Raw genomic sequence first — 21,192 nt, 5'->3', positions numbered from 1 at the left:
CAGATTTACATTCAACCGTATGGGTACAGGTTCATGGTCAAAAACCACCACAATGTCAAACCAAAAGTCACCTCTTGGGACAATACAGTGCGGCTAGTGTGACTTCATGTTTTCAACTGTGGTGATGCTAGCCTGCCAGTGTCATTCGTGTGCCTCCGAATACTCCTCTGTCCGGTAGGACCGCTTGCTAGCTAGCTAGCTAGCGTACCACATTCTGAACCAATTGCTTTCATTCCTGAGATGGGAAATGACTGCTGGTAAATGGGTGGTCCACTGTTGTGAGTGTTAAGGGGCACATTATTGGTGCTGGCAGGTAAACACCTCAATATCATCCCTCTTAGATTATGCGCCAATGCCTTCAGTGGTCCATAATGAAGGACTGTTTATTGGGCTAAAAATTCTTAAATTCACTTAAATTCAGATCCATACAAGGCAAAGCACTCTATTCAGATGGGGCGATCCTACTTTAGAACACTTGAGAGACTTTGAGTAAGATCATGAAATTATTCTCAGATTTACTCAATAAGACTTCTCTGTAGATAACAGTAAGCATTATGGAGGTCCAGACACTATACAGACCTCAAGATGCCCATGAACCTTGATCTAAAGCAATACAGTGTGTGTTTCAATATGTTTATGAAGGAAGAACACTTTAAGAGATGGATGTTTCTCATGGTCTGTATCAAATAATCCCTCACATCTGCCGGTGAAGTTCTTTTTTTGTTCTCAATGTACCCCAAGTAACCAAAGTTCACTCAATATGCAGCCTCCCAGTAATTGTACAAGAAAAGTGTGATTGAAATTGTTCTTTTTTTATAAAATACTCTCTCAATTGTACAACAAGTGCTTTAGAATTGTTTCGATCTGACTTGTCTTTTCAAGCGCAATCTTGTAATGTACTTCAAGAAAAACAAATGAATAACACAACGTTGGTCTCTTGACACAGTATACCTTTTATACTGTTTTGAACTCTTTTGGATGTGTAATATATGGCACCGTAAATGTTGCTTGTGAGTACTGACCAATACTGAATGAGAGCACGGTAGCATTTCTTATGACTTGCCTTACTTTGGTTTAAAACTTTAGAAAAAACAAACAAACCCTGTTGTCCTTATAGTCCCTTGTAAGACCTAGAACAGAATTTGCTGTTTTTTGAACAACGAGAATCCATTTGTCTTTTTTGAAACATTTGCCCTCTACCATTGAAACACAATGCTAGCACTGCTCATTCAAAGTAGCACTGAAGTTGTCTAGCTCCACTTGGAAAACTGCACCTTTCAGCTGCTAAACTGTCACAGAAAGTGGCTGCAAAGAATGTCCTTAAAGCTGTTGTGAGTGAAACTTCCATCAGAGTGTGCCATCATAGAAGGCCTTAGCTACCTTTCAGTGAATCTGTAAAAATGAAATAACAGGGATGCCCATGTCTTTTAACTCTTAATGGTCATTATAGTGACGTCACACTGAAACTAAACCTTTTTTTGCCCCAGAGCAGCTGTTTTTGAATTTGAATCTTTTTTTTTTTTTTTGAAGCCGCTCACAGCAGCTTTAAAACCAATCATCCTTTCCTGCCTATAGGCCACATGTACTACAACTTCTGGACTTAACCGTAATATCAGTATGTATCATGGTTTGTGCTGTCATGACTCAATAACAATTAATCCATACATGTCATTTTAGATGAACCACTCTGTGCTTATACGTGATATAACAAACGTGCAGGAAACAGCATTTGCCATCCCTGAATTTAAAAGACTGTACCGTGCCCGTTTGCTTCTGTTACATGACTATTGCTCTGCCACTCTGCTTTGCCGCTGGGTTCGCAATGCTTCTGTAATGCCTGGCCTGGTGTACTGTGTCTGTGTTTCCCCATGATGTGTTTTAGTTTTCACTTTTTTAATTGCTGCTTTTCGCTAGCAGGCGTGTGTGTGTATGTGTGTGTGTGCATGTATATGTGTGTGTGTGTGTGTGTGTGTGTGTGTGTGTGTGTGTTTAGCTGCATGGGCATCACTCCGGATCTCACCATATAAAAAAAGTGTGTATTAGCGAGCCGCCGCCGTCGCGAGAGGGGATGCTCATTCACGCACGCCTCAGCAGTGAAAATGTATAAACGACACCTGCGCTCTTACATACCTGAGTGTATGATACCACCAAGTGCCCAGGGTTCAGATAAAGAGTCTTTTTTTTTATGGTTTTCATTGTTTTGTAGTGTTCCCTGTTTAAAACAATATATGGAACCAGGACATGGAGGGCTATAGAAGTATAATGTTGTGCATCCCTTGCGCAGAAAAAAAGAATCTAGTATTTTAAATGTTATGTCCCTTATTGGGCATATGTACATGTATAAAGAAAGTGAACGTCTTGACTCTTCACAGTTCTTCTCCCATATGGAGAAGGAAAGCCATTTTGAAATTTGTGTAGTTAAAAACAGCCAAGGGATGTGTTATGCTGAAGGTCTCGGTACACCTGTTAATGACTTTTACAATTTGTTTTTGTAACTGACGCATACACATTTATCAGTGTTTTACTTTTTTTATTGTATTTTATTTATTTTTGGTCTTTTTTTCTTGTATCATATGAATACAATGTATGTACCAACTTGTTATTTTGTTAACTATTTTTTTGTTAAGCATATTTGACTTATTCTCAATAAAATTTCAGAATTGACTATGAGTTTTAGTGTCTGACCATCTGAAGCAGATTTGCATCTGAACCTGATCATTTTTCATAGATTCAGATTTCACTCAGATTAGCAAGAGATCATAGTGTCACTTATAGCCTACGGCAAACATCTACACTGTTAATCAAAAATAAACAGGTCCCAGTTGTTTAAAAGAAATCGGATCGGATTTTGACTCCTGGGCCCAGTTGTTCAGAAAAAAACTTTTTGAACAACTGGGCCCAGGACTTTCAATGGAGAGGAAGCTTACCTTGACACCCTATTTTTTTCAGTCTATGCTTGACACATGAGGCACCATGCAACACCAGAGCCCGTTTACGGTAAAATAATAAATCCGTCCCGTATTAGACATTCTCTGGCAATACTTATCTGTAGCCCAAGACCCATTTGTCACATTCAAACCTACTTGCAGCAAGACTTTTAATTTCATGTCCCACAAGGAGCTTATACATTGCGTCATAAGCATGCGACGTTACCCATCGCAACGGTAATCATCTGCAGAATGTCAACACAAGACTGCTAGCCCGATAAAACAAGAAATCCCAATATCTTCCCAAGGGTTAGTGTGTTGCCACTTTGGACGAATGCCTAAAATAAGGTAGGTTACTTCAGGACTAAGTTTCATTTGCATCCGTAACGAAACGACCTTAGTTTTAGCCATAAATCAGCTATTGAACTATCATGCTAGCGATAGGTAAGTTAACGTTAGCTGCCAGCCAGCCAGTAGTAGTACGCTGTCAGTAAGTTACGTTACCTGCCTGTTAGTTAGATTGTTGTCCAATTACTTTGGCATATGGGATCTATATGATGGATGGATAGTTTTGTACCATTTACGTTCAGCAAATTTTCGTAATACAGCACTGACACATTATGGGAGCTGGCAGCGTTGGAGGTCCGCAACCGAGAAAACGATGTTGGCGACGACGAGGAAACCGACCAACAGGATAAGTCACTGCACGAAAGAACCGTGTTTTTATGGGAAGCAAGTCGGGGGTAAGATTCCAGTGGACTCAACATGACTTTTTGCATTGTATAATAACACCATATACCACTAAACAGACGTATCATTAATGATGCAGGTCCTATTCTTTGACTTTAAGAAGTGTTTTGTGTTTTTTTCCCCTAGGGTAAAACAACAATTTTACTCCGATGCCTTGACAGGTAAATACAAACCCCTCACACTAGCCTTATCTAACGGTTGTACTTTAGAAGAAATCCATTTGTAAAATATTTCCAAATCCTTTCCATTTGCAGAGACGAAGCACCTAAACCCACTCTCGCATTAGAATACACATTCGGGAGAAGAGCGCGAGGGCATAATACGGTAGGGGACAGTTCTATGCCCATAGACTTAAATTGGTAAAATATGTCTTGTCTTCACCATGGGATAGTGAGAAACGTAATTTCGATCTCTTTGTATGTCTGGAACATGTGAAGAAATTGACAATAAAGCTGACTTTGACTTTGACTTTGACTTTGATTTGGGTCATCACCCTGTAATCACCATGTAATGAATGGGTCTTCAGATGAACATCCTGTCATACCTGTATTCTCAGGACGTTGGTAAACGGTCTGACATGTTCTCTTTTCCTCAATCAGCCAAAGGACATAGCACATCTGTGGGAACTAGGAGGAGGAACGTCACTCTCAGACCTCGCTCAGATCCCCATCAATGCACAGAATGTCAGGTTAATATATCACCGTTTAGCAATATATTACCATGTGAGAGCATAAAACTGTGTGTGTGTGTCAGGGGCGTAGCACAAGATCCTGGGCCCCTGCATAGGCAGGCCACGATGGGCCCCTATGTTCCTCAACCCAGGTAAAATAAAATATATTCCAGACTTTTCAAGGGCCCTCTCTCCCTTTGGGGCCCTATAATCAGTAAGGGTTTTACTCCCAGTCCGACGCCCCTGGCGTGTGTGTGTGTGTGTAAGAGAGAGAGAGAGAGTCAGTGAGTGAGTGAGTGTGTGTGTGTGTCATCTGATGAATAATTTGTCTCTTTTTGACGATGATTGTAATGGCTACTACATTTACATTAATTCATTAAGCAGACGCTAGTTTTATCCCAAGCGAATTACAGCAAGAGAATCACATTCAAGCTGCAGTACAGAGGGGACCTTAGGCTAGCTAGAAATGACTACCGCATCTGCCAATACTAAGGATAAGAGGGCCAACATTATAAGCAAAGATTGTTAAGGCGGAGCAAGATACTTCGTCGTAGTTCATGTCTATGGGCGCGAAATGGGGATCGAATCCTGTCTGCATAAAGAGGCGTGTCGATGACGTATTGACGAGCGTAAGTTGCAACCGGCCAACAGCAGCGGCAGAAATAACCGGCGCACACCTGATATAAGGTTGATTTTCTCCAGACTGGATTGCTCAAAAATGCTAAAAATGTACCTGAAATGTTCAGAAGGGTTTGAGGATCATGAAAATGTGCCCGAAATTCACATTCCTAACTCTATAGAACCAAGACCTTAGCATAGGTGGTGAAATTCTGAGCTATGCCCATAGACTTCAATGGAGCAGTCGCTGCCTCTGCTCTGCATAAAGGGGGATTTTGACCCCCCCCCCCCCTCGTGCGGTCCGGGTTCCCGGAAGTGGCTCCTGATGAAATATCTTGCTCCGCCTTAACAATCTTTGTTATAAGTGCTAGTCAAAGTGTGGTAGGAGGAGAAAGTGGTAGAAGCAGGAGGTAGAGGAGGGAAGATAAGGAAGCGCATGGTAAGTGTATTTTGTGTGTGGTGTGTTAGGTTGTTAGAATTGTTAACCCTTAACCCTTAAAGGTGTAGGTTTTTGAACGTTCTAAGTTCCGCAACAATTGAAGGTTCTAAAATTCTATGTTGAATTCAATGAACCCAGACATTAGAATGTTCATTTCCCAACATTCCCGTCACACCGGTGTGACGGTACTCCTTTAAGGGTTAAAGGTGTAGGTTTTTGAACATTCTAAGTTCAGCAACAATTGAATGTTCTAAAATTCTATGTTGAATTCAATGGACTCAGATATTCTTTAGAACGTTCATTTCCCAACATTCCCATCACACCGGTGTGACGGTACTCCTTTAAAGGTGCGATTTGTAGGATTGTTACTGAACGTTCTGTAATTTTGGAAATTTGCCTGCCTCTCGTAGGCGTTCATGACTACAACTGACAGCTGTTGACAGTTGGCCTTTGCTAATTTGGCAACCCAAATAGGAGGACGCGCTAGTCCATTATTAATACGCTATTCTAGAATTAATCGTTCAAAACATAAACGAGATTCCGCCCCGTAACTCTTTTTTTTTCATTGGTTTTACAGGGTTTTACAGGTCAAATAAGCCATTACTTCAATTCATCATGTTTCCTTACTCTCTGACAACATATGGTGATCATTTTTGGAATGGTTACAGTTTATTTTCCATTATTTCCTACATACTGGTCCTTTAAGAGGAGGTATCCTTGGAAGGGTATGGTCTTCAAGAGTTTTTTGAAGACAGAGTGTGACGTCCCTCTTATTGACCAGCAGGGGGCCCTAGAATCCCGAGTTATGCTGAACATGCTCCCCCTCCCTCTGCTCTGCATGCCTCACCAGAGACAGCACTCAAAGAATCCTCCATAGAAATGCATGGGGTTAGTTAGTAACGCCAATATGGCAGTAGTCTCTACAAATATTCCTCCCCTTCCTGTATGCCTCCCCATTCACTTGAATAGGAAAATAGCTGCCCGATAACTGCCCAAAGTGCGTTGCAAAATGGCCGCCGAGACGGGTGACTTGCCTAAAAGGACTTTGGCCTCCCTCGCAGGGCCTTCTCTGTGGTGCTGGTGCTGGACCTGTCCAAGCCCAACGCGCTGTGGGCCACCCAGGAGAGGCTTCTCCAGGCCGCCAGGACCCAGGTGGAGAGGATCTGCTCCGGGCCTCAGCGAGGGTCGGACTCCCGGTCCAGTAAACAACCTGGCCCCATCGGCACCCCCCGCGTCCTGCCCAAAGACCATCCCGTGAGTTAGTCCAGTCGACTGACTAAACTAAACTTCCATAGTATTATTTGTATCAGGTGTCCGACTGCTCCAACTGTTGTGTATTTGGGGTGACAGATTATTTGGATAGTCCACCTACAGCACAGATACTTTACTGATGATTTGTTGAAATTGAAGTTCAGCCTTTCTAATTGTTCACTGAACATCCCAATCCCTAACCCTAACGTTAATATTAAAGTGTAGGTAACAGATTTTGAACAGATAGTTTGATTATAATCTGAGAATCTGTAGATCATCTATAGGGGATGATCCAAGTAGAATGTGACCTGTTGTGTGGGTATGTTGTGAGTATGTGGATTGTTTGATATTTCTTCTTGGCTGTGAACACTGTTTCAGCACTCATTCCATAGCTAGACTAGAGGAATATTCTAACTGAGTAACTGTGCGAAAAGTTTGGCAAGTTAGTACCAATACCTCAGTATAACTCTGAGAAAAAATAGTGAATAAAGGGTAGCATAAATTTGATCTTTAGAGTTCATAAGGGTTGTCAGAAACATCCAGTATCCTATTCAAGAGCTAATTTCGCATTTAATTAATTCAGCATTGTCTAATGTAGGCTGAAATGGAAGTGTATATGGGCAATTCAACGCAAAACTGTCACATCCGTAACGCCAACACAATGCCATGGTATTTAGTTGCCGTTATGGACGTGACAGTTTTGCATGGAATTGCCCATATATGAGCAACCAGGCAGCAGAAAGGGAAGTGTGTGTGTCAGTGGACAGCAGGGTGTGTGTGTCAGTGGACAGCAGGATGTGTGTGTCAGTGGACAGCAGGATGTGTGTGTCAGTGGACAGCAGGGTGTGTGTGTCAGTGGACAGCAGGATGTGTGTGTCAGTGGACAGTAGGATGTGTGTGTGTCAGTGGACAGCAGGGTGTTAACTGCATTAACTGCCTGACTCCTTCCTCAGGACAGAGAACTCATCAACCCATTTCCAGTTCCGCTGCTCTTGATAGGCAGCAAGTTTGACATCTTCCAGGTAATCAGCCAATAAGCAAGCGGTTTCTTGTGAACTCAATTTATGGTAAAGATAGTGTGGGGGGGGTTTCAAGTTAAAGACGGGCAATGAAAAAGTAACTAGTTAAAAAGGCACATAGACAAAGACATGGTTTTCATTCAGACATGGTTTTCCAGTGGACATATTATGGCAATTATAATGTCAAGCCCATGTGATCTGACGTATTTATTGTGCTTTGATGGACAAGGTCTTAAGACCTGCAAGCTTAAGACCTGTTAGCATCATGTTGAAGTAAATCCATTGTGCTCGTATTTGTAAAGGAACAGGCAGACAAACAGAATAAGTAAATATAAAGTATAAGTATATCTCTCTGCATTTATCCCAATCCGTGAATTAGTTAAACACACTCAGCACACAGTGAACACACAGTGAGGTGAAGCACACACTAATCCCGACGCAGTGAGCTGCCTGCTACAACGGTGCTCTTGGAGCAGTGAGGGGTTAGGTGCGTCAGGGATCGAAGCGGCAACCCTTCGATTACAAGCCCGAAGCCCTAACCAGTAGGCCACGGCTGCCACTCTGAACAGGGCTCTTCAGACAGAGTTGAAAAGGGCCTTGTGGTGCTTGATCCTCTTGGTATTTTGTAGTAAATATAACACAGGTATTTATAAGACCTCAAGAAACTATTTGAAATAGCAAGAAAAGGGATCAAATATGTCCTCTTTACAGGCATGTGTCTGATCCACTCATACACTATTATCCATTCTCATCTCCTTTATGTGTTAATGCCAACCCCATGTGATCATCGTTAATGTATCTTCAGTGTTTCCCACAGAATTTAATTATATTTGTGGTGGTAGGTTTGCAGAATTAACTTGAATACAAAAGTTTTTAACAAATTAACGCAGAGGGGTTATGATGCTAACCAGATTTAAGCACAATTTAGCCTTCTAGTCGTCTTCTATGCCTTGCAGGATTGTTAATGTTGTCTTTAAACATGCATGTAGACAGAGAAACAAGGAGAGGCTTTACAAAGGTGCACATAGCTCTACAATGAAAGAATTCCATCCAACCCATGTGATCTGACATATTTATTGTGGTTTGATGGACCTTTATCTTCTAATACCAACCCCATGTGATCTGACATATTTATTGTGGTTTGATTGACCATTATCCTCTGATGCCAACCACATGTGACCACCTTTACAGTACCTTCTAATGCCAACCCCACGAGATCACACATTTATTGTGCTTTGATGGACCTTTATCTTCTAATACCAACCCTATGTGATCTGACATATTTATTTTGCTTTGGTTAACCATGAACTTATAATGCCAACCCCATGTGATCTGACGTATTCATTGGGCTTTGAAGGACCTTTATCTTCTAATACCAACCCCATGTGATTTGATGTATTCATTGTGCTTTGATTGACCATTACCTTCTGATGCCAACTACATGTGACCACCTTTACAGTACCTTCTAATACCAGCCCCATGTGATCTGACGTATTTATTATGCTTTGAAGGACTTTGACTCCGAGAAAAGGAAGGTGATGTGCAAGACCCTACGCTTCCTAGCTCACTACTACGGAGGATCTCTCATCGTAAGACCCGCACCTCAGTCAGGAAGCCCAAAGTCAGGCTTGCTTAACTTTTTTAGCGCCATCATGGGGAAAGTTCTGCGCTATGAGCTATCAGACTGTCTCAGGGCATCTCTAAGCATCACTGCAGTTGAGGCTGGAGTTGTGTTTGCAGCCCTCCATTTAGTTATGCAAAAACCAGTACATTACAAAAGAGAAAAGCATGTGCTCTCTTCTGCCCTCGTGTGTGTGTGTGTGTGTGTGTGTGTGTGTGTGTGTGTGTGCATTATAAATGAGAAAAGCATGTGCTCTCTTCTGCCCTCGTGTGTGTGTGTGTGTGTGTGTGTGTGTGTGTGTGTGTGTGTGTGTGTGTGTGTGTGCATTACAAAAGAGAAAAGCATGTGCTCTCTTCTGCCCTCGTGTGTGTGTGTGTGTACGTGTGTGTACATTACAAAAGAGAAAAGCATGTTATCTCTTCTGCCATCATCTGTGTGTGTGTGTGTGTGTGTGTGTGTGTGTGTGTGTGTGTGTGTGTGTGTGTGTGTGTGTGTGTGTACATTATAAAAGAGAAAAGCATGCACTCTTTTCTGCCATCATCTGTGTGTGTGTGTGTGTGTGTGTGTGTGTGTGTGTGTACATTATAAAAGAGAAAAGCCTGTGCTCTCTTCTGCCCTCATCTGTTTCCTTGTCACCTCATCTGCAGTTCACCAGCAGCAGGGCAGAGGGCGCCATATCCAAAACCAAGAGCTTTGTCAGCCACCTCGCATTTGGGACGGACAGATCGTAAGTTGACCCCTTCTTTTGGTTGTATGATTGTGAGTTGGTTCACACCATAGATTTGAAAGTGTCTGTAGGACAGTCATTTCCTATGTATTAGCCGCATTGTGTATAAACCGCAGGACAGTGTTTTATGCAAGTTAGAAAAACAAAACCATATTAAAACCATATTACGTTTTTTCTCAGTTGCTTTGGTACATTTCTCAAATCATCCTCGACATTTGCAAAACAGTAAGCGCATTTCTCAAAACAATTTGTACAAATAGCAAAACACCATGGATTACCTGCAAAAGCCAGTCTCTTGCTCAAAATCCTTAGTTCATCTCTCAAAAGTAAATATCTGTGTCAATGAACATGTCAGTGCCATCAGAATGACAAGTCCTTGTGTCATTGTGTACGGATAAGACAGTCAAATGGCTTAGTCATGTTGTCAATATAACATATACTGTAATTTGTTGACAGGCCATGTCATTGCAATACAGAAAGGAAAAGACTGCACTGCATAGCACAAAGGGGGCAAAAAGTAGAAATGTGAACACAGGACAATGTCCTTAGAGAAAACTGTGCATGCAGTGCTGTAGGAATTACAGTGCAGTCTTCCTACACCTCCTGAGGTTCCTGCTTGACATTATGACAACTTGTTCAACCATTTTGCATATAAAGACTTATGCTATGAACTAATGCCTAAATGTGGGGGGTGAGACTATTCAACAGAGACCCATTATAATACATGTTGATCAACATGACATAACCAATTGATAATGTAGGAAACAACAAAGAATTGTACATAATCATTTTCATGGACGTACCAAAGCATTTGCAACTTGTTCAAAGAAATGAGAAACTGATTTTTATGATGAAGTGACACAATGAAGTGAAGATTGAACAGGTATTTTTGAAAATTTCAATTCTGATCTGAGAAATGTACCAAAGCGACTGAGAAAAACTGTAACTGCCCCTGTGTATTAACATCATAGCTGAAGACATTTTGCAAAAGCAATGTATAAACCTCGGCTAATAGTTGGGAAATTGCAGTATGAGGTAAACAACATTGTTTTCATTCACTGGGGTTCCTCCTCAGTGAGGGACCATGACAATGCAATGGCTAATGTACCTCCTGTTATGTTTCACATGAAGCATATGAAGCAAATACATGTGATGGCCTAGGGCATTGTCCCCTCAATGTGTTTCTCTCATCGTAGCACACTGGTTACTGTGAAATAAATAAATAAATAAATAAAGAAATAAATAAATAAATAAATAAATAAATCTTTTGGCACTCCACCCCTAACATCAACCATACACAGGTCTCACAAATGAACTGGAAATGGAATCTCTCTTCCCTCTCATCTGTTGTGACACGCAGCTGGGGAAACACTAGGTCAGACTGTGCTAGGGGACTCCAGTGTGGCCTAGTTAATAAAAGCAATATGACACTCGTGACCGTGTCGTTGGTAGCAGATATCGCCATGGCTGTGGTGACCTGTGAGTGCAATATCTGCAAACCAACGCCACTCCCATTCGTGCCATATTGGCCGAAGTATGTCGCGTCACGCACTGTAGCTGACCTTTAATGTTTGTGCTGTTTTTTTCAGGAAGTCCATGTCCACTGACCCTGGCAAGCCTCTGTTCGTCCCCGCTGGCACGGACTCCTTGAGTCAGATTGGTGAGCTGTTCCTATCTTATCTCGGCCTCTTCTTCACGACCTTCAATTGCTCTGGTCAAGGTCAAGTGTGCTGAGAAGAGTCTGTACAATTGTTCAATAAACGTGTCACTATCACTGTCCGATAGTGCCCCCACAGGCTGGAAATATGCTACCAGACCTAATTTTTTATTTATTTTATAGACTTACCGATAGTTGTTGTGATTTTTAGGTGAGTTAGTTCATAGGACTGTTGCATGGTGTTTCATTTGATGATGCGTATAAACTGAATTGGTTTTCACCTTTTTGCAGGGTCCCCACCAACCACAGATATTGACATCGGAAGCCTGCATGCCAGAAACCCACTAGATCTGTGGAAGAAAGTGTTCGAAAGGGTGTTTCCTCCTGAGGTAAAACACACGCACACGCACACGCACACACACACACTCATACACATACACACTCTCCCACACAACCATGGGCGGATTATGAACTTTCGGGCCCCTGGGCCCAGATGTATTAAGGGCCCCCCACTAAGTGTCGCATATGTGGAAGGGGGGGTTGTCCTCCCCCAGAAATTTTTTAATTTGTTTGATGTGATTTCCTGTATTCTGGTGCATTTTGGGGATGGCCAATACTAAATTCAATCAGATTCATAGCCTACATCCTGATTTGTTGATATTGAGGCAATGTTTCCATGCAAAGGCTTGGGCTTCAGGGCCCCCTGACCCCTTGGGCCCCTGGGCCTGGGCCCGGTAGGCCCGTGCAGTAATCCATCCCTGCACACAACTCCTGATTCATGCTTATATTAGCTCAACACGCACACCTATCTTCTAAATGCCTGTGCCCTTAGTCCCAAATACACACACACACACACACACACACACACACACACACGCACACACTCAAAGGGAGAAAAGATGATAAACATTAGCAACATTAGTAAACTCTATGCACTGCACTGCACTGCGCCTGAGTATTCCATCCTGTGCTTCCAGACCAGCACAGAAGACAAGCAGCTGAAGGACCCATCCAAAGACCCGCAGTATAGTGAGGCCCTCATCGACTCCATGAGGGCACAAAAGGACCAGGTACTCACACGAGCCACAAACTGTTTGGACCTAGAACCTTATACCTAGTACCTATGCAGTGGTGTATAGTAGTCTAGTTAGCTGTAGTGGGTATGCTGTGACCACACCTAGTACTGTACCTATGCAGTGGTGTAGTCTAGTTAGCTGTAGTGGGTATGCTGTGATCACACCACTGTACCTATGCAGTGGTGTAGTCTAGTTAGCTGTAGTGGGTATGCTGTGATCACACCACTGTATCTATGCAGTGGTGTAGTCTAGTTAGCTGTAGTGGGTATGCTGTGATCACACCACTGTATCTATGCAGTGGTGTAGTCTAGTTAGCTGTAGTGGGTATGCTGTGATCACACCACTGTACCTATGCAGTGGTGTAGTCTAGTTAGCTGTAGTGGGTATACTGGGATCACACCACTGTACCTGTGCTGTACATATCCCCTTATTTATTTATTTTAAGTTATTTAAGTATAATGAATAAAGGTTAATACAGTATGTATGTTATGTTTTATATGGTAGACATGTGAATAAGGTTATATCTCATTAGCATGTCATTTTGGAGTGTCCATGTAATGATTTTGTCACTATTAGTGCTGAATTAGGCCAATGGCCACTAATTACATTAATCTGTACAGCATCCATTACAGGGTGGCTTAGCGTGCGCTATCTTTTGCACTGATGATAGTCCACATGGACTGAAATATCTGATCATGCAAGATGGATGGGTAGTTGTTTGATAATTTTATAATTAATATTTTATTTGCACTTTTTGCACATTTGTCTGTATAGGCCTGAACAAAAACAGACACGTTTTTGTTTGGCTCTCAGTGTGCGAGTCCTCTTTTGCTCCTCTTAACTCTTACTCTGACTGCCAAGAGAGACCAAGGACTAAACGCAAGGTGCAGATCAGCTTTGTGTACAGCTGTTTTATTTTGCACATGTAGTCATGCATGGAGAAGGATAATTCAGTCAGGGCGCCACATTGATTATGCAAGATGGATGGGTAGCTGTTTGATAATTAAGTATTGATGAGTAGAATTAGCACCACCTGGACAATTAAATTTTTTAGAAGTCGAAAAAAAAACATACACCACAAAATAATTGTTTTAATACATTTTTTAATCCTCATATTTATATTAATTCTAATTGTATACCCGTTCAACACAGCATAGTTACAAACCTTAGTTGTTATGATAAAATGTGTGACAACATACTAGAGAAGTCTGTAATATCCAAGAAATGTGATGTGGAAAAAGTGCAGAATTTGCATTATTTTAGCAGAGAAAATAGTGAGTGGACACAAATGTAATAAGTATTTGCACTGCTAAATAAGTTAAACCAGGTCAGCTATATTTCTGACAGTAGTGTTAATTTCGTCAGACGAGACTAGAGAAAAAATGTTCGTCAACAACCTTTTTTTCCATGACTAAGACGAGACGATGACAAGACTGCACTAATGTCCTGAAACACTGACTAAGACTATCTTAAGATGCATTATTGTTGACGAAAAAAGACAAGACTAAAATGTTTTGCATGAAATAAAAACTAAGATAAAATCTCTCTTCATTTTCGTCTAAAAAATGAGAAGCCAGAATAGCTGTTACGTTTTCACGTTTTTTATTCCGAATGAGTTCATGGTTCATGCGCAGCAGCTTTCCTCTAGGCTAGTCTACGTGCTGTTGCTGCAACTAGACATTCTCTGCTGCAACCCTGTACGAAACTACATGGAACAAGAACACCAGAGATTTCTGCCAGAGTTAGCAAGCTAACAACCTAGGCTTTATGCCACAATGCTACATACCCAGAAGTTGAAGCTTCTCTCATACATATACAAATTGACATCCCCCAGAATGTCCATACGAAAATTGAATTTACATACAAGTTGATTCAATATTGCAAACAACTCATCTATATTTATTTTTTACCACGTCTGCTCGTGGACCACTTGGGATAGCTTGCGGACCACCAGTGCTCCCCGGACCACACTTTGTGAAACACTGGTCTACGAAGATCATGACAGTGGTCCAGTCAAATCTTTTATTGTCTATGGTCAAATCCCAGCCGAGCTATAACTGTAGCTCGACTTACCTGTGCATGTAAACATACTGACTGAATGAAATAATTTGTTATAAAAAAAGACTAAGATAGCTTTAGTTTTCTTTTGACTAAAACAAGACTAAAATGACGAGACTTTTAGTTGACTAAAACTTGACTAACAAAAATGATATTTGAATGACTAAATATGACAAAGACTAAAAAGGACATTTCGTCACAAGACTAAGACTAAGACTAAATTAAAAATAGGTGACAAAATTAACACTATCTGACAGAAATTTGGTATATACTGTGTTTTAAATACCCGCCATTTCCTTCAAAATTGTGATAATCTTCAAATCACAACAGACAAAATGTCCTGGTGTCGTCAATTTTTCGCCCCCATTTCAATTGTGTTAATATGATTGTAGTTTTAAAATGAAACATTGATTTGAGGATGAAAAGACTGAAAGATGTGTTGTCTGCTTTCAAGTGGTGTTCTTGCACTTTTTCCCAATGATCTAAGTGCTGCCCAGTCTACTCATTAACTAGATGTACCGCCCAGCGGTACAAAATATGACCGCCGCCCAGTCCAGCACATTTTTTCCACAAAAATAAATCACGCTGAAAGGCCTATATGATTCTAACTGTCTCACTAAATTGCATTATCCACACTCAATTCTCACTGGTATCTGCTAGACAACAAGTACCAAAACATGATTAGTTCATAGATTTCACATGTAAAATTCATTTTATACAACCCCACCCCCATCTTGCCTGTTCATAATTCTGAGAAATTCTTGTATTGTGTGCATGTGTGTGTGTGTGTGTGTGTGTGTGTGTGTGTGTGCGTGCTTGTGTGTTTGCCTGCGTATGTGTGTTTGTGCATGTGTGTTTGTGCATGTGCATGCATGCGTACATATGTCTACTGTGTGAGTATGTGTCATACGTATGATTACTGTGAATGTATGCGTGTGTGTGTGTGTATCTGTTTATGCACATGTGTGCACATGGAATTGGTTAAAATGACCCTTGGAGGCAAACATACGGAAAAAATTGGTCCTCCTAAACCTTACGGTTCTCAAGATATTCACAGAAAACTGTGTCTGCCCTACCCTCCTTTCGGGGGGTCCAATACAGCGGGGGGGGGCTACAGATCAAAACAAAAAACCATGGTTCCATGCTATCCATGTGGGGGTACATGCCCACCAAGTTTCGTCTACCCCGGTCTTTCAGTGTCCCGGGAATCCTTGACGGAAATTTGGACATGCAAAAAAGAAAAGAAAAAAAAAATCTGACTAAACCTATACGCCGCTTCGCTGCGCGGCGGTCATAATAATAGCATATAATATAATATAATAATAGCTGTTATCCAACATAATCACATATTTTGAGGTGCACAGATATGTATGCAGATAATGTCAAGTGCTTACCCTGCTCCTATATAAAGTAAACTAGTATATAGACTCATAAACTATATGAGTCTATATACTGGTGATGAACGCCCTGTAGTAGCCTTGCTCAGTTTCCACACTCAACCTTTGGCAGACACGTTCTCTATCTGCTTCCCCACGCTCCTAATGAGCAGTAATAACTATTCACCTGTCACACGGCCAGATGAAGCAACTCACACCCATGTCTGCCTGCCTGCCTACCTGCCTAGCCGCCTGCCTGCTGACCACCGCCACCTTAACCTCCAGTGACCTTCTCCCAACAGCCCTCACCTGGCTCAGGTGACTTCCCTCTGGGCGGTCTCAGCCAATGACGGGGTGGGCTGCAGGTGTTGCCTGTATCAGTAATTACTGTATTGCCCTGGCCATGGAGAGCCCTGTTTGTTTGACCTGTAGTAACCTCTGCGATGGCCCTGCCACGGCTCTCGTCATCTCTGGTCCATTTGCGCAGGCAGGCCGGCACATGGTCAGGGGGGACGTGTGCAACACTCGCTGGACTTCTGACCCCATGGATTGTTTACCTGCAGACTGCCTGACTGGCAGACTTAAAGGAGAATCCCGGCGATTTTTCACACAGATCTCACATAGTTTCTCGAGGTCACCGAGTACTATCGGTACGAGGGAAAAAACTAAAACAATCTGTTCTACCTAGCTGGAGTTAAACCCTAACCCTGCGGTAAATAACTGCCAGGCAGGTACAGAACTACATTCTGGGGGCATGATAATGAGCCCCCAGTCTAGGTCAGGTGTAGGGCTGTCATGCAAATAGTTAGGATTAATTATTTAATTCTTTTTCTGTCCATTTTATGCCAATATTATTATACTGTAGTATTAGTCTAACTAAAGTTAAATAGTAAATATTACAAACTTAATCATTTTAATCATTTTTCCCCTTTCCTCTCAAGGAGCTGGACCAGTACAAGAGAGATGCTGCAAAGTCATGGAAAGGCCTGGAGTTGGAGTCCTAACATTCAACTAGGGCACCCACACACACACACACACACACACACACACACATACACACTCGAGAGACCGAGAGAAAGACAGACAGACAGACACATACACACGCACACACTCTCTCAAACCGAGAGAAAGACAGACAGGCAGACACATACACACGCACAGATATACAAACCTTCAAATGTTACGAAAACATACACAGTGTCACATCATGCTTTGACATGATTTATTAATATTTTTGTACTATTTAAGCTCTATTTTTCCTTCATATTTGTATACTGTATATACAATAAATTACATTTATGCACACTATGCTTTGTCAAATGTTTACCATGGTCACATGTATTACAAAGTATCTCAACTCAACTCAAGAATATTTCAATGAAAAAAACGACTTTATATACAGAGAGAAACAACAGCTCTGTGGCATAAGCAGAAACACATACACAATGCAAAAGCTGAGAGTGCAATACTATGACAGAGTCTTTTTTTGTCCTCCGTGGGCAGAATATTTTGTAAAAAAGGGGTCCAATAATGACATACAGTATGCCTCCTTTCAGGCCAATATCTACCAGGCGATTAGATATGAGAAGTTGATCGCCTGGACGAGCATTTCTGCCTTATTAGGCAGATGAGTGTTTATTATCACCGTGAGCCGTCGTCGTTGACGTCTCAGCGGCGGACGATGCGGTCCCGGATCTTGAACGTGATGATACCCAGGAGGACGAGCGCGGGCAGGAAGGCGTAGAGAAGCAGGAAGTCCAGGGTGTAGCGGGACAAGGCACCAGGGTAGCCCTGGTCAATCACCTGGTCGCCGTGGTTTATCACACAGGCCCCGGGACGTAGAGAGGTGTCACCTGCACGTCAAAAGGTGACAGATGAGACTAAAGGTTGTGTTTTGTGCCACACAGTCTCACTAAGCCCTGCAGACCCTGTAGTAGGTATTCTTTGCTTGTCATGAGAAAGGATCCTTTTAGACCAAGAAAAAAACATTTTCTATGTAGAACTGTATTAAATTTCCCTCACGGGATCAATACTTATACTTAAAGGCTATCAAGGTATGCATAATTAAATAGTATCAACCCACTTAGCATCTAGTGCTCTTGCACACTTGATATTTCAATATTATAATTTAAAATTAATTAATGTAGTTATCAGCTTCCCAAGTTACTAAATATAAACTTCTTGATGGAATGAATGGAAAATGGTGATTCTTATCTTATTTTAAGGATCAATTTTAAGCTAGCATTCCACAGAATGAAAAGTGACATTTTACACTTTGGATTTCCAAAGAAACTGCAGAAAAAAAGGACAAACAAACACTGACCAATAAACACATCGGTAACCCAAAGTAACCCGACAACCAACTCATTGGTAACCGAAAGGTAACTTGAGGTCACTTGCTCCAGCAGCAACAAATGGCAGCATCTTAAGTTCAGTGTTCAGTCATTAAATAACTTCTGGTGAGTTGGCAATGCATGGGTCAGATCAGAGATACCGCCCATGAGCGACCTGTCATAAAGGTGTGTGTGTGTTTGTGTGCATGTGTGTGTGAGTTAGTGAGTGAGTGTGTGTGTGTGAGAGGTAGAGAGAGAGAGAGAGTCTTACTGCAGGTGAAGTTGAGATTGTGGAATTCAGTGACAATGAGCAGCTCACAGCCGTACTTCTGAAAAGTCAGATAGCTCAGCCACTGAAACACCAATGGCATATGCTGGGTGCTCCTGTACACACAACACACACACACACACACATACACACTTATTCAATGCCCTTTGCCTTCATTTATTTCATGCCTACACACATTAATTGAATACACACACACATACACATACACATGTATTGCATAATACTGCATACTCTCTCACACACACACACACACACACACACATATTATATACTGTAGGTTATACATAATTTGGGGATTGGTTAACGAGTGCTAAAATGACATCAATGATTATTCAGGGATGATGATTCCGATTGGTTAATGAGAGTTTTGATGGCTGCTGATTGGCTGGTGCCCAAGCTGACCTAAGGAAGCCGGAGCCAACCAGGATGCCGGCGATGTTGAGCAGCGCCATGCCGCTGTTGACCATGGTGGGGTCCTGCACAACGCCAAGCAGCGCCAGGGTCAGGAACTCTCCGATCAGGTGGGGAACCATGATGACCGCCGAGAAGCACAGGAACCGATTGGGCTCAGGGTTCATACCCACCGTCCTGAGGAAGAGACAAATAACACTTGTGAAACACACACACACACAGTAAGTGGTTTGGCTCAGGGTTCATACCCAACCTCTTGGGGAAGAGGCAAATGACACTGGTGAAACACACACACACACACGTAGGCTACAGCACACATAGGAACAGCCAAGCCCCAATATGGTGCCTTTGTTCCACATTTCATAGGAAGTCATGTCATGTAGCCTCAAACTACCAGAATTTCTGCTCTTGGTCCTGACTTGGTCTCGGTTTAGGTGGTCTTGACTACATCACTGATAAACACAACACACACACACACACACACACACACACACACACACACACCAGTGTTGGGCAAGTTACTTCAAAAGCGTAATGCATTATTTATTACTTGTTCCTGTCATCTCAAAGTAATTTGTTACATTAAAATATTACTGTCTTTGAATTGTAAGGCATTACACTACGTTTACATTACTTTCACCAAAATAACAGGAAATATGGATTTGGTGTTCTCAATAGATCTTCATGTATTCAATGCAGCTCATTACACAGCAGGAGGTGATGTGGTATGGCATAATGACTTAGCTAGGCTTAAGGCTAACAAAAGAACAATATAATGGTTGCAGTTGTGGCTCATGGGACAATGTAGGCCCCAAAGGCCAAAGGTCACTCACAACTTAATATAGTAAAATATAGCCATAGTGAAATTGTATATTGACTTTAAATGGTTCTCATCATTGCTGGTTGCCTTTCCTTCCACTTACAGTGGTGTAGACTTAATGCAAATAGTTTGAGAATAATGGCTACGATCTTTGTCTGTAAAAGCAACATTTTAGTTATTGTCACTGCTTGAAATAAGAAGTATAGTCTAACCATATTAGATCCTTTGCACGAATGGCAGAGATAACTCAAATTCCCTTTCTACAGTCATCTAAACAAGGAAATCAAATCCAGGATCAGCATAGATGACTTTTTTTAATTCTTGGATAATCTGTTGTACCGAGTAAAATATTACTGGAATTGTATTGGTAATGCCTTACATTACTGCATTACAGCAAAAAGCAATGCATTACTGTAATTACATTACTTTTTTAATGCATTACTCCCAACATTGACACACACACACACGCGGACACACACACACGCAGGGATACACACCAGTAGAGGAAGGAGGTGAAGATGAAGACGCTGATGATGCTGAATGGGAGGATGTGGACGATGTAGGCCAGAAACATCTGCCACTTGCTGTAGAGCCCGTCCTTACTCTCCTGATCTGATATGGCCCTCAGTGCAGGAACTACACACACACACACACACACACACATATGCGCGCGTGCACACACACACACACAAACATTTATGTGCGCGCATACGCATACACACACACACACACGCACGCACACACACGCACGCACACACACACACGCACGCACATATGTCCGCGCGCGTGCACACACACACACATTCAGAGATAGAAAGATAGAGAAAATCAGAACACCAGCAACCTTAATACAGAGAAGACGAGGAAATGGATGCTGTAGGCTAATTGGACTGTATGTAATTAAGGACAGAGTTATAGTCTGCTGTGTAAGGATGAATAAGTTTGATTAATGGTGCGTTCATGAGCAACTGAGAAGTTCTAGAGTTAAGGGGGGTACGTCAGACCTAAACTGGAGACTTCACACCTTGAAGTGGGAGCTTTGCGAGAGCTCCCAGGACAATGTTTTGTGAAAGATACAAAATGTACTTGTTCCATGCACAAATTGGACACTTCCTTGTTTATTAATTGCATAAGCGCAGGTGATTGTGAT

At 41.9% G+C, this 21,192-nt stretch overlaps 2 protein-coding genes across 2 annotated transcripts in view; one reads left to right on the top strand and one right to left on the bottom strand.

Annotated features, from left to right (window-relative positions):
- Positions 1-3,158: 3,158 nt before the first annotated feature.
- On the top strand, positions 3,159-17,494 carry dync2li1 (dynein, cytoplasmic 2, light intermediate chain 1). The gene is given in 14 exon segments (XM_048269095.1): positions 3,159-3,275; positions 3,536-3,645; positions 3,648-3,670; positions 3,804-3,838; positions 3,932-4,001; positions 4,277-4,365; positions 6,466-6,658; positions 7,609-7,677; positions 9,186-9,263; positions 9,943-10,022; positions 11,612-11,682; positions 11,971-12,068; positions 12,657-12,749; positions 17,131-17,494. Coding segments are annotated over 14 exon segments (1,086 nt in total). The 5' UTR covers positions 3,159-3,261; the 3' UTR covers positions 17,194-17,494.
- The window catches only part of abcg5 (ATP-binding cassette, sub-family G (WHITE), member 5), a 20,489-nt gene continuing 16,694 nt past the window's right edge, over positions 17,398-21,192 (bottom strand). Inside the window, exons 10-13 of the mRNA XM_048269096.1 lie at positions 20,540-20,678; positions 19,214-19,399; positions 18,794-18,906; positions 17,398-18,042 (exon numbers count right to left, since the gene is read on the bottom strand). Of these exons, the coding sequence (XP_048125053.1) occupies positions 17,858-18,042; positions 18,794-18,906; positions 19,214-19,399; positions 20,540-20,678 (623 nt within the window). The 3' untranslated portion in view covers positions 17,398-17,857. The remainder of the gene's footprint in view (positions 18,043-18,793; positions 18,907-19,213; positions 19,400-20,539; positions 20,679-21,192) is intronic.

Source organism: Alosa alosa, chromosome 18 (assembly GCF_017589495.1).
Source record: "Alosa alosa isolate M-15738 ecotype Scorff River chromosome 18, AALO_Geno_1.1, whole genome shotgun sequence".
Taxonomy (NCBI): domain Eukaryota; kingdom Metazoa; phylum Chordata; class Actinopteri; order Clupeiformes; family Clupeidae; genus Alosa; species Alosa alosa.
This window is presented reverse-complemented; position numbering and strand designations above follow the sequence as displayed.